Below are 13,677 nucleotides of genomic sequence, written 5' to 3'. Positions count from 1 at the left end.
CACCTAGCAAATCCAACACAGCTCGGCTGCAGTGGTGGCCAGAGTGCAATACTCGGACTCGGTGGAAGAGCGAGAGACAATGTCTTGTTTCTTAGCACTCCAAGTGATGGGATTGAAGCCAAGATACACCAAAAAACCAGTAGCAGAGCGACGATCAAACAGATCACCAGCCTAATATGAATCGGAGAAGGCAGAAAGGGACAAAGGACCAGGCCTAAAGAAAATTCCCAAATTGGGAGTCCCATTCACATACCTCAAAATACGCTTGGCTGCAACCAAATGAACATCACAAGGAGAATACATGAATTGACAATCTTGATGCACAACAAAACTGAGGTCTGGTCTGGTGAAGGTCAAATAATGAAGAGACCCAACAATGCTCTGATACTAATGAGGATTGGCAAGTAAGGAACCTGTGGCAGGAACCAATCTGAGATTGGGGGCACAAGGAGTCTTAGTAGGCTTAGCAGAGAGCATATTGTGCTTCTGAAGAAGATCATGAGCATATTTGGTCTGATTGAGGAAAAGACCATTATGAGATCGTGTAATTTGTAACCCAAGGAAGTGGTGAAGATTACCAAGGTCCTTAAGTTCAAATTCAGAGCTCAATTGAAGAATTAGAGATTGCAAGAAGGAAGGACTATTGCCAGTAAGCACAATATCATCAACATATACCAACAAGTAGACCAAAAACTTCCCATGCGTTAGAATGAAGAGAGAAGAGTTAGCAACAGAAGCTATAAAGCTCAAATGAAGAAGATGGGAAGAAAATCTCTCAAACCAAGCCCTTGGTGCTTATTTAAGACCATAGAGAGATTTTTGCAACTTACAAACATGATTGGGAAATGTTGGATCCACATAACCCTGTGGTTGAACCATGAAGACCTCCTCCTTCAACAAACCATGAAGAAAGGCATTTCGAACATCTAATTGTCTGAGGGGCCAATTGAATTGGACAGCAAGAGATAAGATCAGTCTGACAGTGGGAGGTTTGATGACAGGACTAAATGTTTCATCAAAATCAATCCCATACTATTGATGAAACCCCTTAGCCACAAGTCTTGCCTTGTACCTGTTGATGCTACCATCATTGTTATGTTTCAATTTGAAGACTCATTTACCACCCACAACATTCTGAGAAGGTGAAGGAGGAACCAAAACCCAAGTGCCTTGTCTGGTGAGTGCATCAAATTCTTCATTCATGGCATTGCACCATTGCTAATATTGAGTAGCAACCTTATAGGTGGGAGGCTTAGTAACAGTATAATCAATCTAAGCTTTCGTAGATGAAGTAGCACCAAAGGCCTTAGGCTTGAAAATACCTGCCTTAGACCTGGTGGTTATAGGGTGAACATTCTAAGCAATCACAAAAGGCACAGGCACAGGCATAGGCACATTAACAGAAGGAAGGGGGCAGGAATAGAGTCAGGTAAAGGGGATGGATCAAGTGCAGGTGCAGGCAATGTTGCAGACACAGGTAAGGTGGATTGGGTAGGAAGAGATGAAGATGGCAGGGAGGGAGACACTGAGACAGATGTAGAAGGAGTGGATGCAAGACAATCAATAGGAGAGGAAGAACAAGTAGGTAATTGAGAGAGAAAAGACAACCAATGATTGATGGAACAAGAATTGAAGGATAAAGATATGGGAGAAGGAAAGTCTAAATCTGATTTGGATGAGGGAGAGGAAAGAAATTCAGTTTCATTAAAGAGAACATGTTTAGAAATATAAATCCTATGAGTGCTAGGTTCAAGATAGATATAACCCTTAGAATGAGTAGGATAACCAAGAAATATACAAGGTTTGGTATGAGGTTGAGGCTTGTGTTTATTGTAGGGTCTAAGAAGAGGGAAGCAAGTGCAACCAAAGGATCTAAGGTGGAGTAGATCAGGTTTAGATTGGAACAACACTTCCCATGGTGATTTGAGATTGAGTAAAGGTGTGGGAAGTCTATTAATAATGTGGGTGGCTGTGGACACTGCATAAGACCAGTAAGACAAGGGTAAAAATGAATGGGAAAGCATTGTGAGAGAACACTCTACAAGGTGCCTATGTTTCCTCTCAGTTGTGCCATTTTGTTAGGGAGTATGAGGGCAAGAAATTTGATGTATTATACCATGAGTAGAACAAAATTTGTGAAAGGCAGCGGAAGTAAACTCACCCCCTCCATCAGTTCTCAAAATTTGAATAGAGTTTTGTAGTTGATTCTCAACATAAGCTTTGAAATACTTGAAAACATCAAACACATCAGATTTATGTTTAAGGAGATACAACCAAGTGAATTTAGAAAATTCATCAACAAAAACAAGATAGTATTTGAAGTCATTAACAAAAGTAATAGGAGTTGGTCCCCATACATCACTGTGCACAAGTTGAAGGGGTTTAAAAGCAACAAAATCAGATTTATTGAAAGGTAACTGGTGCATTTTACCACTAAGACAGTGCTTATAACGACTATCCGAAAAAGAAGCAGATTTATTACAAAAATTAGATGCAGGAAGAGAAGAAAGTGCACTTCTAAGCACATTGTCACTAGGATGTCCTAGTCTATGGTGCCATAGCAACCACTTATGTGTTTTCTGTACATGAAAAGATGCAAAAGTAGAGTTGTGTAGCTGTGAAGAGGAGTGACTGAACTGTGCAGATGAAGAAGACACAGACTATGAAGAAGGAGTTTTGAAGAGCTTTGGATAGATTGGGTAAACCCCATTCTCACTCAATCCCTTGTAAATGATTCTCCCTGTAGGAGCATCCTGAATGGTAAGTTTGTTAGTATCAAAATGACAGGAGCAATTATTGTGCAAGCAAAATTTATGAATAGAAAGGAGGTTCATTGCTATTCTAGGGACATGTAACACATCCTTAAGCAAAAAATTATGGTATTTGGTAGAGAGAGAAGCATTACCAATATGATTAATAGGAAGGTTTTGCCCATTCCCAACTGTGACCTGTTCTGAGCCTTTGTATTGTGACTGGACAGATAAGTTGTTCAAGTTTGCAGTGAAGTGATCTGAAGTTCCTGAGTCAGCCAACCAAGGATCTTGACAATTGGTTCAAGCTGCATTAGATGCTGAAACCATTGCAGCTAGTTTGGTTGGTGGATTCTTGCCTTGATAGGCAAAATCCATTCTATGATAGCAGTCAACAGCAATGTGACCTGCCTTTCCACAGATTTGGCAGACAGGGCTCTCATTCTTGATGGCTTGATCTCCAAACTGAGCTTGACCTCCAAACTGAGCAGCTCCCAATTGAGTAGTCTGAGACGTATTATAATTCTGTTGAGGCTGAGGTGTGTAAAATTGGTGTGGACCTCCACCACTACCATTGAATCTTCCTCCACCCCTACCTCTATGACTATTGTTCCTTCCTCTTCCTCTGTTAGAACCACCATGATGATGTGGCTGAGGATTGTTGGAATTCTTGTTGCTAGAAGCAAACATAGCCAGAGAATGTGAAACATTGTCAAAATTCTCTGTCATGGCCTGTTCTTCACTTTGCAACATGATAGAAAGTTGTTCATAGGTAATTGGTTCACTTCTGGTACGAATTGCTGAACAAAAGTGAGCAAAATCCTTTGGCAAACCACGAAGAACAATACAAATGAGTTTTTCATTATCCACAACCACTCCAACTGCAAGAAGCTTATCACGAGCAATCTTAATCTTCTGCAGAAAGGTGTTAACTGAATTAGAACCTTTCTTGAGACTTTGGAGTTCTAACTTCAGGTTGAGAATATTTGCCCTTGAGGTTGATGTAAACCTTTGTTCCAGAGTGTTCCATACCTCTCTTGAAGAAGTGATTCCAACCACAAGAGAGAAAACTTGTGGAGTAAGAGTGGAATTAATCAAGAAAGAAGAGCTTTATCTCTGATTTTTCATGTATGAAACTCTGGATTCACACTTGAGGATAGATGCCCTTGGGCATCCAGAAGAAATTGATTAGGTTGTGGAGTTGATCCATCAATATGTTTAACTAGAGAGTAAGCTTCCAGTATTGTGATTAACTGGTGCTTCCATGAAATATAGTTTGTGTAATCAAGCTTGATTGACATCAAGTTTGACATATTGGAGAGTAGTAACAATGGCAAAGGTGTTTGAGTAGTGATTTGTGGTGATGGTGGTGAAGGAGTAGTACTTGTAGGAGTAGGTGAGGCCATGGATTAACGGCTCTGATACCATGAAGAAAAGCAAGTTTGATTGTTTTAACAACGGCGGATTGTTGGAACAGAGAGAGAGAGAAATGAAGAATCAAAAGTAGATTTCTATTAAGCTTGCAAAAAATGAATACAACACCTACACTCTCTATTTATACATTACACAGTTGGTAACCGTTCTGGAAGATTCCAACTTAACAAACTCTAACAACCTCCTAACTAACTAACAGAAATATTACAGCTATACATCACCCATAAATATCTAGATTAGAACTATAACAAAGCACCTAAGAGGAAGAAAAACAGAGGAAGCCCAGCATTCAAGCTTAGTTGAAGGAGTTTCTGGATCATCAAAATGACATCGCCTGGTTTAAGTGTGATGTGGCATGCGTGAATTAGATTGAGACCAAATACGACGCCGTGCCTCATTAATTCAAAACGCTGTCATTTGTCTTTGTAACAGTAATAGAGCCGTTGCAAAAGTAGCCGTTAGCTCCGGGCATCCTCAACCTTTGTGATTCTATTTTCAATAATTATATTCGCCCACGAACTTTGACTGTGATAGATAATATGCAAATTATATATGTGGATGTAGCTCTTGTCACGTAATTAAGGAACATAAAAAAAAAAGCTTTAATTTCTTCCTGTGAAGGTGTAGTAAGATGAGAGGCCCATGAGGACTCTTTCCACAAATTTTAGTTTTAACATTAATTAATTACTCTATATCCTACGAATAAGAGGGTCCTAATTTTTTTTTTGCTTTTTCTAACTTGTGTCATGTCTCACTTTAATCTTTAAGTTGATTAGCCTCTAATTTGTTAGATTGCAGAGATCATATTGTCTTACAAATCCACTTTGTAGAGTTAAATACTAATTATCTCACTATATTTGTCTTTTATGGAGAGAATTTATTTTATAGTAAAAATTTTATTTCTTATATTTAATATTATAGATGTAAGTGCACAATTTGTACCTGGACTAAAAAACAAGTGATGGGCTCAGGCCCAAAGAGCCTTATACAATGAAATTTGTAGAGTATGGGTTTGAAACCTAGGTTTGGGATGTTGGAAGGTTGATCAACAGGCTAGAATGTCGCTGTCTATGCAAGTAATAGATGGACGTAACGAAAAAACCTCCTCGGACGTAAGCCGAGAACAATTTGTATAGTATTTCTTTTTCTAAGTAAAAGATTACAACTTTTAGGTTTCAACCAAGAAGAAGAGATCCCCCTCTTCTTTCCTCTCTCGTCTTCTTATATCCTTCTTCTTCTTCCCTGTTTCATCCACGTGTAACACAAATCTTTTTCCCAGATACTTGTCCCATCCACCACCTTCTTAAAGTCTTCAAGTAATAGCTGGAAGGCTGAATTTTACTGTTCGGAGGTAATTTCTCCATTAATGCGGCCAGAGAGGTAGATGTAGGGCCTTTAATGCGGTATTAGCAGCTTTTTCTTCAGATATTTCTCACACGTTTCTGCTCCTAAAGGGTGCTTGGATCACACATTTTTCCAATAGATCTTCCAGAATTCTGCCTTTAAACCGTTTAGCAAGTCTCAGGGCTTTTGTTGGGCCCGTTCGAGGAGATACTCCTCCTCGGACAACTCCTCAGATCACTATAGTGCGCATTGACCTGTGGGCCTAGAGACCCTGATTGAACAGATTTGTACCAACTAATCAGGCCCAAAATCCAAACGCATATTCAAGCACTTTTACCCCCCCACAATAGATATTATATTATATAAAATTTTAAACAATTTGTATTTTAAACAATTTGTAATTTAAACTATAAAATGAATTAATTTTTTTAAAAAATTTGTTACTCAACTTATAATATTTATGTGTAAAGAGTAAAGACTCGACTTACAATGCTATATATATTTTTTTTGAAACTGCTTATAATGCTATATAGTATATAGCATTATTCCCCTTAAAATTTGATCCCAAAATACGACGCATACATAGTTATTAAAATTTGGACAAAGATGTTAATCTAATGTAAGGGTTAGGCTATTAGTTCAATAATGGAGTCACCAGTCGAACTATAGGGTTAAATGAAAATAAAAATTAAATAAATATAATTTTTTTTAAGAATCATAAAATAAATATGTAAATTAAAAAAAAAAAGCAAATTAAAATTAGTAATTAAAATTAAGTATAAAAACTAGCCAACTAATATAATTCAAACTTGAGGTTTCATAAGTAAGAATACTAGAAAACATAAAATAAAAATATCTGATAAAATTGTATCTAAGTTTTTTCTAATTAAAATCTTATTACATTACATGTCTTAAAATTCTAGAAATAAAAGCATATCTCAAACTCCTACTTATGTCTTTAGCTACTTTAGTCCCATGGATTAATGATATGAGTTTAAACTTCAAACTCTATTTTTACTTAAAAAAAAAAAAAAAAAAATTTAACACCAACCTCATTATAAAATATTTTGTTTTCATTATGATTCAAGTTTAGAAAACAGTGTTCCCATGAATCCCTAAAGGCGATTTTGTTTAAAACTACAGACTGACGGGTTGCAAACAGCATGTTCGAGTTGCATAGGTTGTGATTCTCAAAAAAAAAAAGGTTGTGATAAAAATAAAATAAAAAATTTATTAAGTTTTATAGGTTCAATTGTATAAGTGGCCTAATTAAACAATGGGAGACTTAGGTACTAATTCACAGGTTTACTAGTTAGACCGGCCGAGCCAATATATGGTAGTGAAGAGCTTCTTTATTTTCTTAATCCATGCTTTAGCCTCAAATGGATCAGTAGTACCTCACATAGCCATAGGTGGCCCTAGCTTGTTTACGAAAGTGCTCAAGTGAAACCAAAGTTGGATCTCTAGGGGCAGCTGCTGCCGCGACTTGTTGCTACTTTACAACTTGGGCCTATTCCTCAGTGGTTTGTGCCTGAAATTTAAGAAAGAATTGGATGCCAATGGGCTCATATGCTTTTAGCTTCGGCCGGGTGCATTGATCCATCAAAGTTCATGATCAAATATATTTAGGAGGGTTGACAAAGAGCAAGAGAGGGAGCGATTTGGGCTGGGCCTATGTTATGATGTTGAAGCCGCTAATAATTTGATGGGTTAAGTTTCAATTTTGATGGTTAGAACTTAGAATAACATTGAAGCAATTACAAACGAAAAGAAGTAAATTGAAACAAGGGTGAGGCTTAGTTACTATGCATGTAGTGCTCTGGACCCGTTAAAATGGTGACATGTATTCAAAAGTGAACACGTGTTATAATCTCAACGAGTCTAGTGTAACTGGACACCAGATCCAAGCCTCACCCTTGAAATAATTCAATTTAGATAGACTAGATTTTTTTTTTTGGGAGAGGGTTTTAAGTTTTAACTTATAGAGACCAAGACACCAATTAGATTTTGGTATAGGTGAGGATTAAACCCCAGATCTCTTATTCAACCTTCAGAAACTTTACTAGTAGAACTAAATGGAACCCACTAGCGGGACTAGATTGAAATGTAGTAAGTAGTAACAATATATATATATATATATATATATATATATATATATATATATATATATATATATATATATTTGGAGTAGTAACAGTATTTAATAAATGGAGTATTTTTTTTCTCAAGTAAAACTATTACTTCTTATCTCTTCGGCAGGGACGGACCTAGGATTTTAAGCTAACGGGGGCTAAAGTATCAAAAAAAAAAAAAAACTCAAAACAAGCATCCATATAGTATTAAAAAACTTTAAATACACAAAATTGTTGTTTCTAAATAAATTAAGATGCAATAATTTACCAACAAAGACAAAAACAAAAACAAAAACAAAAACAAAAACAAAGTAATGTTTTTTTTTAATTTTTTAATACTAGGTTGGCTATGATTTTTTTTTTGTTTGTTGTTGTTGAAGTTAGAGTATTCACAGTGATGATACTAATTTTTTTAGCTTTTAGCACCTCAAGAAACTACTTTATATATTTTATCACCTCACTTGACAATACACTTTATATAAAATGTTTTATTTTTTTATCACTTCATTTAAAATAATATAAACAACTCATTAAAATAATAAAGGAAGAGAGATAATTTGAGTTTTTAAATTGAAGGAAGAGATATAATATTTTAATAAAAAATTGTATTTTATTTTTAACAACTTGATACAGTTAACTGGTATTTATACTAGTTTACTGTAGTTGCAAAAAATTTAGTTTTAGTTTCTCCAATAACACATGATTTTTTGGTTCTTTGGTGGTAAAATAGTTTTTTTTCTTTCTAAAATATAATCACCATTGTCAATATTTTTATTGTTTTTATTAAGTTTTTAGATTGGATAATTGCTATTTGGGTGAGGCTAACTAGGCTTATTGAGAAGAAGGGGTCTAAGATTTTAGAAGGGGGACCCAACTGCAAAAATGAAATATATAAAAACTAAAAAAGAAAAGAAAAATGGACCCAGGGGTGCTCGGGGACATTCGATTAAACTATTGCTTCTCACCGGGTATATTAGCGGGTGCATGAGAATACCAGCTCAATTGGGTCATACTTTTCTATAATGTGTGTGGTCCACCTGCTTGTGAGAGGCTGATCTCATGCGCTTTACGCATGAAATACCAGCTCAATTGGGTCATAGTCTTCTATAACTAAATAAATAAATAACGATTAGTTCATACTGTTACTGTATTACATTTATTTAAGTAGGTGTGGATAAAGTTTCACTCTATTCTTTTATTTTTTTAAATGATTTATTATAATATGGGTGATGAAGATTTAAAATTTTCCTATTTTTATAATGAAGATTAAGTCTTTTTTTTGGTTTAATTTTGTTTTGTTTTTATTTTTTTTTGAGAATGATTAAAAAGATGGAGTTTGTAAACGAATGTTTTAAGGACATTTGTTATTTTTTTTTTATAGTTTTTTTTGTAGTATCAAAACTTCCCTAAAATGGTTCATTAACCTATTAAAGGCAATCAATTAACCGGACAATATGTATGTATGTATGTATGTATGTATGTATGTATGAGTGTGTTGATTTTTTTAATTAGACTATCACTAAGAAAAAATTTGTATTGAAAAACTATTTTGTTTATTATTGTTTGTATTGTGGCAAGAGCATAGATTAAACATAACTTAAATAGGAATGATCAAACTCATTCCATACTTCATATTAAAAAATTAACATAAAGTACAAAGAGAATTTTCAAATATAAAAGTAGATAAACATTGATAAAGTCCAAACTCTAACCAATTAGAACTTTGCAATTTTTTTTAATTTATTATTACTATTTATTTAATATATCATTTATTTAAAAAAAAAATTAGTTTACATATGAATCTTTGTCAAGTCATACATTACTCGGGAATAATACTAGTGGCTAATAAAGTTGACTTAGCTATTAAATGTAAATTTATCCAAACCTGGTTAAACCTTCATTTGCCGCTGATCATCACTTTTTTAAAAAAGCGGTTTTTAAAAAAAAGTTAGTTTACATATGAATTTTTATTAAGTCGTGCATTACACGGGAATAATACTAGTGGCTAATAAAGTTGACTTAGCTATTAAATGTAAATTTACCCAAGCTTGGTTAAGCCTTTCATTTGCTGTTGACCATCACTTTTTTTAAAAAAATAGTTAAAAAAAAAAAAAAAATTACATATGAATCTTCACCAAGTCGTGCATTACACGGGAATAATACTAGTGGCTAATAAAGTTGACTTAGCTATTAAATGTAAATTTACCCAAACTTGGCTAAGCCTTTCATCTGCCGCTGACCATCACTTTTTTAAAAAAGAAAAAGAATAAAAATGACTAATTGTAACAATCATGCAACTATAAGTCACTCTTTTTTAGAATTCTCCCTTCTTTTTTTGAGAATCTATTTGATTTTTGAGAATTCATAGACTCATTAATTCATGATCTAGTCATAGCCATGATTTTGGTAGAAATTCACTTGTTTCAACAAATTAATAAGTCCAATTCAAACTCCTTTTCTTTTTTAATAAAGTCAAACCATTTCGGCTCACAAGAAGAAAACTAAACTGAGCCCAGGCATTTGAAACAGTCGAAAGAGATTCGTGCAAGATAACTGAATTTTCTATAGTAAAAAAAAAAAAAAAGGGCTAACGAAGGCAGAAACCAAGTGGGGGAATTATTTTTTCGAGTTGTTATCAAATGCCGGCTTTAGACTAAAAATAATTGTCTTTTTCATTGGTTTGTACAATTGTAGGGGACTCGTCGAGTTTGACCTAGTGATCACTGTGAATTACACTTAAAGATCGAGGGGGGAGGTGGGTGCAGGACAACCATAAACTCCTATATAAATATGAGAACTATATTTTGGTCCCAATTTCATAGCATAGAAGAACAGCTTTTTTTATTTATTTATTTGATAAACACACACACATATAGGAGAATGAGAATGAGAATGAGATAAGAGAATACACTCATACGATAGAAGAACAACTTTGATTAGCCGAAGATGGCACTACCAAAATCTCATATAATTGCTATTTTTTCGTTGAGGGGCATATCCTTAGTTTTCCTAGTACTATCATTCGTAATCCTTATTAACAACGGTAATACCTATTATGAAGCTGGCGAAAAGTATTACTTCGATGTTCTGGGAACCTACAGGTAAGCACTGGAGAATTCATTTACACCACCATTACTGCACTAGTATTTATGCAGAATTATCTTTAGCTATTTTCTTTACCATGGTCCATTATTAATTTAGTTTAATTTTACAGTAATTATTATTATTACTTTTGTTTTATACTCTACCATTTGCTTTTAATGATAATATATCGATCCTATCATGTAAAGATGTCATTTAATTTATTTAATTTTGTTCATTTTTTAATAATAACGACATACACTTAATTGAAAGTATTCACTTTCTCAAAAAAAAGAAAAAAAATGAAAGTATTTCATCCTGGAATTATTTTGGTCAAGGTCTCAAGGGGTATCTCTTTCACTCTTAAACGAAAAAGACTATACCAGCTGCAATAAATGTTATTAAGCTCACCTCCACTCCTGCAACTCAAGCCAAATCCTTAGCTAAACTAGCTTCTTCTTTTTTTTTTTTTTTTTTTTTTTTTTTTTTTTTTAATTTTAAATTTTAAAATTTTTTAACATAACTTTAAATTACATATATATTTCCGTCAAGGAGTGGAACTTTTGGATCCCATAGTTCTATTATATTAAGCTTTGATCCATCATAAATTTATAGGATACCATAATAGTGATATTAAAAAGGCGTATTATTAGAATTCAAATTGATAATTTGAAATTGTTTAAAATTATGCGATGAATAAATAAATAAAAAACAATGTGAAGAAGACTTTGGTAAATTTACTTGGTATTAGAATTATATAACTAAGAGTGTTATAATTTGTTTTTTGAGAGAGTTTCAACCTATGGCGTCCGTTCCTGAGATCTCTTATTCAACCATCAAAGAACTTACCAGTTAAGCTAGCTGGAACCCAAGAGTGTTATAACTTATAAATGTTACAACTTGCTCTTATTTATTAGGAAAAACAAGATTCATATCCTCATTGTTTATTATTGTAACTATTAAATATATATATTCATTCTAAAAATAGCCGGTATTGAAATATTCATTCTAATGAAAAAATATGAATGGTTACTGAAAAAAAATTAACAATTTAAATTTTCATGTTAAATTGCAGCTACATGTTTGGTGCAATCATCGTTGGCATTGGATATACCGTCTTGCAAACAATTGTATTTGTAATCTTCCAAATCATAATGAAGAGCGATAAATACATTGTATTTGAATTTTATGGTGACAAGGTACAATCATCATATTGTTATCGTACTAATTTCATTTTGGCATGAAATATTTGGGTTTTTTAGGCTTATTTTGTGTTTAAATAGCTTCCATTTAAATTTTTTTTTTTTTTTAAAAGTTGGCGTTACGCATTTCAAGTTTCACATTTGCAAAAGAGAAAAAGGAAACATCATAACTTATCCTTTGATCAAAGGATAAAGTTTTCTTCTATACCAATTTGAAAGTATCTCCTGCTATTAGTAGTTTAGTACTAAACTTTAGAAGAGTCACCATTTATAAGGCCACTCATGGTATAATAATAATAATAATAATAATAATAACAATAATAGAGTAATACTACAGTCATAAATTATTTTATAATATTTTTATAAGCTATTGATATAACAAATTCTTATTAGTTTTAATATGGGTCCACTACTAACATCACATTTATGTTTACCAATAATTATTTGAAAATTACTAAAGTCACATTAGCAGTTTGTAAAAATATTATAAATTAGTTTGTGCTTGTAACATTACTTATAATAAAAAAAAACTATTTTAGCAAAAAAAAAAAAAAAAAACCTTGTAACAAGTTTGTTATATTTTTAATTTTAGAGTTTGACATTGAATCGCCTTGGCAGGCTATATCATACATATTACTCAGTGCAGCAGCAGCAGGAATTGGTGCTAGCAGAGAGTTAAAGGCACGCTTAATTGTTATGAACAACGATGTAGATAGTTACAACAGTTTCAAAAATTACTTAAGTAAGGGATTTGCAGCAGCTAATCTCCTTCTCCCTGCATTTGTATGCACGGCGATATTGTCAATTCTCTCTTCCCATGCATTGTCAAAGAAAATTTATTCGATGTAAAGGCGGGGTTGATTAATTAAGTTGTTATTAATAAAAGTTTCTTTTGTGAGGTTTTCTCTATTATTTTGCTTACTAGCTAGCCTAGTTTTCTTGTAGAACTTAGATTTTGTGGAATAATTGTTGTTATTGTATGTTACATATTCTGCTTCTATAAGCCTAAGTTGTATTAGTTGGTATTAGAGCCATGCTTTACCACATCAGCTAGCCCTATAATTCGTTTATTTTATTTTTATTCATAGATGGTTTAATAAACGATTTTTCGACTCTTCACTAATGTGTTTTTAAGAACCGTATTGAGATTTTATGCATGAATGTAAGTCATACAACTTAATGTTTAAGTTTGACTCAAATTCTTACTCATTTAGAGTTTAATTCAAATTTCACATTCTGATTTGCTTTGGAAGCTGTCTTTTCTAATAAGGAATAAATGTTGGAGCACTGTATATATGCTCTACTCTTAAGGGATTTTGTGGTTTTGGCCCAAAATCCTTAATGAGAAGAGACTTTGAATTAGTTTGAGAAAGCTCTAGAGAGATTTTGTGATTGAGTGTATAAACACTTTTGTAACATACGTAATTTTCAAACAACCTAAAATCTTGTAGGTAATAATAGTGTCTATTTTTAGGTTGTGTTTGTTTTGATATAAAAAATCTCGGGAACCCGTTTTATTTTTTTGGGTTTTTGGTCCAAATAAAAATATTTGTTAAACCAAAACTATTCTATGTTTAACACGCATTTTTTACACCAAACGGTGTAAGACAATAGAACACCCCAGGCTCTCTACACTACCCACCATACCACCACGCCCTTCTCCTTTCCCAAATTAATACCATTGCCACAGCCTACAACCTTTGTCAAATCACCCCCTTCACTTTTGATCCACCC

At 33.3% G+C, this 13,677-nt stretch overlaps 1 protein-coding gene across 1 annotated transcript; it reads left to right on the top strand.

Annotated features, from left to right (window-relative positions):
* The first annotated feature begins 10,492 nt into the window (after positions 1 to 10,492).
* LOC142638188 (CASP-like protein 4D1) lies at positions 10,493 to 13,029 on the top strand. The gene is made up of 3 exons (XM_075812203.1): positions 10,493 to 10,761; positions 11,817 to 11,940; positions 12,562 to 13,029. The coding sequence occupies exons 1-3, from the start codon at positions 10,607 to 10,609 to the stop codon at positions 12,790 to 12,792; spliced, it is 510 nt and encodes a 169-aa protein (XP_075668318.1). The 5' UTR covers positions 10,493 to 10,606; the 3' UTR covers positions 12,793 to 13,029.
* The last annotated feature ends 648 nt before the right edge of the window (positions 13,030 to 13,677 follow it).

The sequence above is a fragment of the Castanea sativa genome, chromosome 6 (assembly GCF_040712315.1).
Source record: "Castanea sativa cultivar Marrone di Chiusa Pesio chromosome 6, ASM4071231v1".
NCBI lineage: Eukaryota > Viridiplantae > Streptophyta > Magnoliopsida > Fagales > Fagaceae > Castanea > Castanea sativa.
Note: the sequence above shows the minus strand (reverse complement) of the source record. Positions and strands in the feature narration are given on the sequence as shown.

Coding starts and splice junctions, on each gene's coding strand:
- LOC142638188 (XM_075812203.1), top strand. CDS start 10,607: ATGGCACTACCAAAATCTCATATAATTGCTATTTTTTCGTTGAGGGGC. Junction 10,762..11,816: donor GATGTTCTGGGAACCTACAG/GTAAGCACTGGA, acceptor GTTAAATTGCAG/CTACATGTTTGGTGCAATCA. Junction 11,941..12,561: donor TTGAATTTTATGGTGACAAG/GTACAATCATCA, acceptor TCGCCTTGGCAG/GCTATATCATACATATTACT.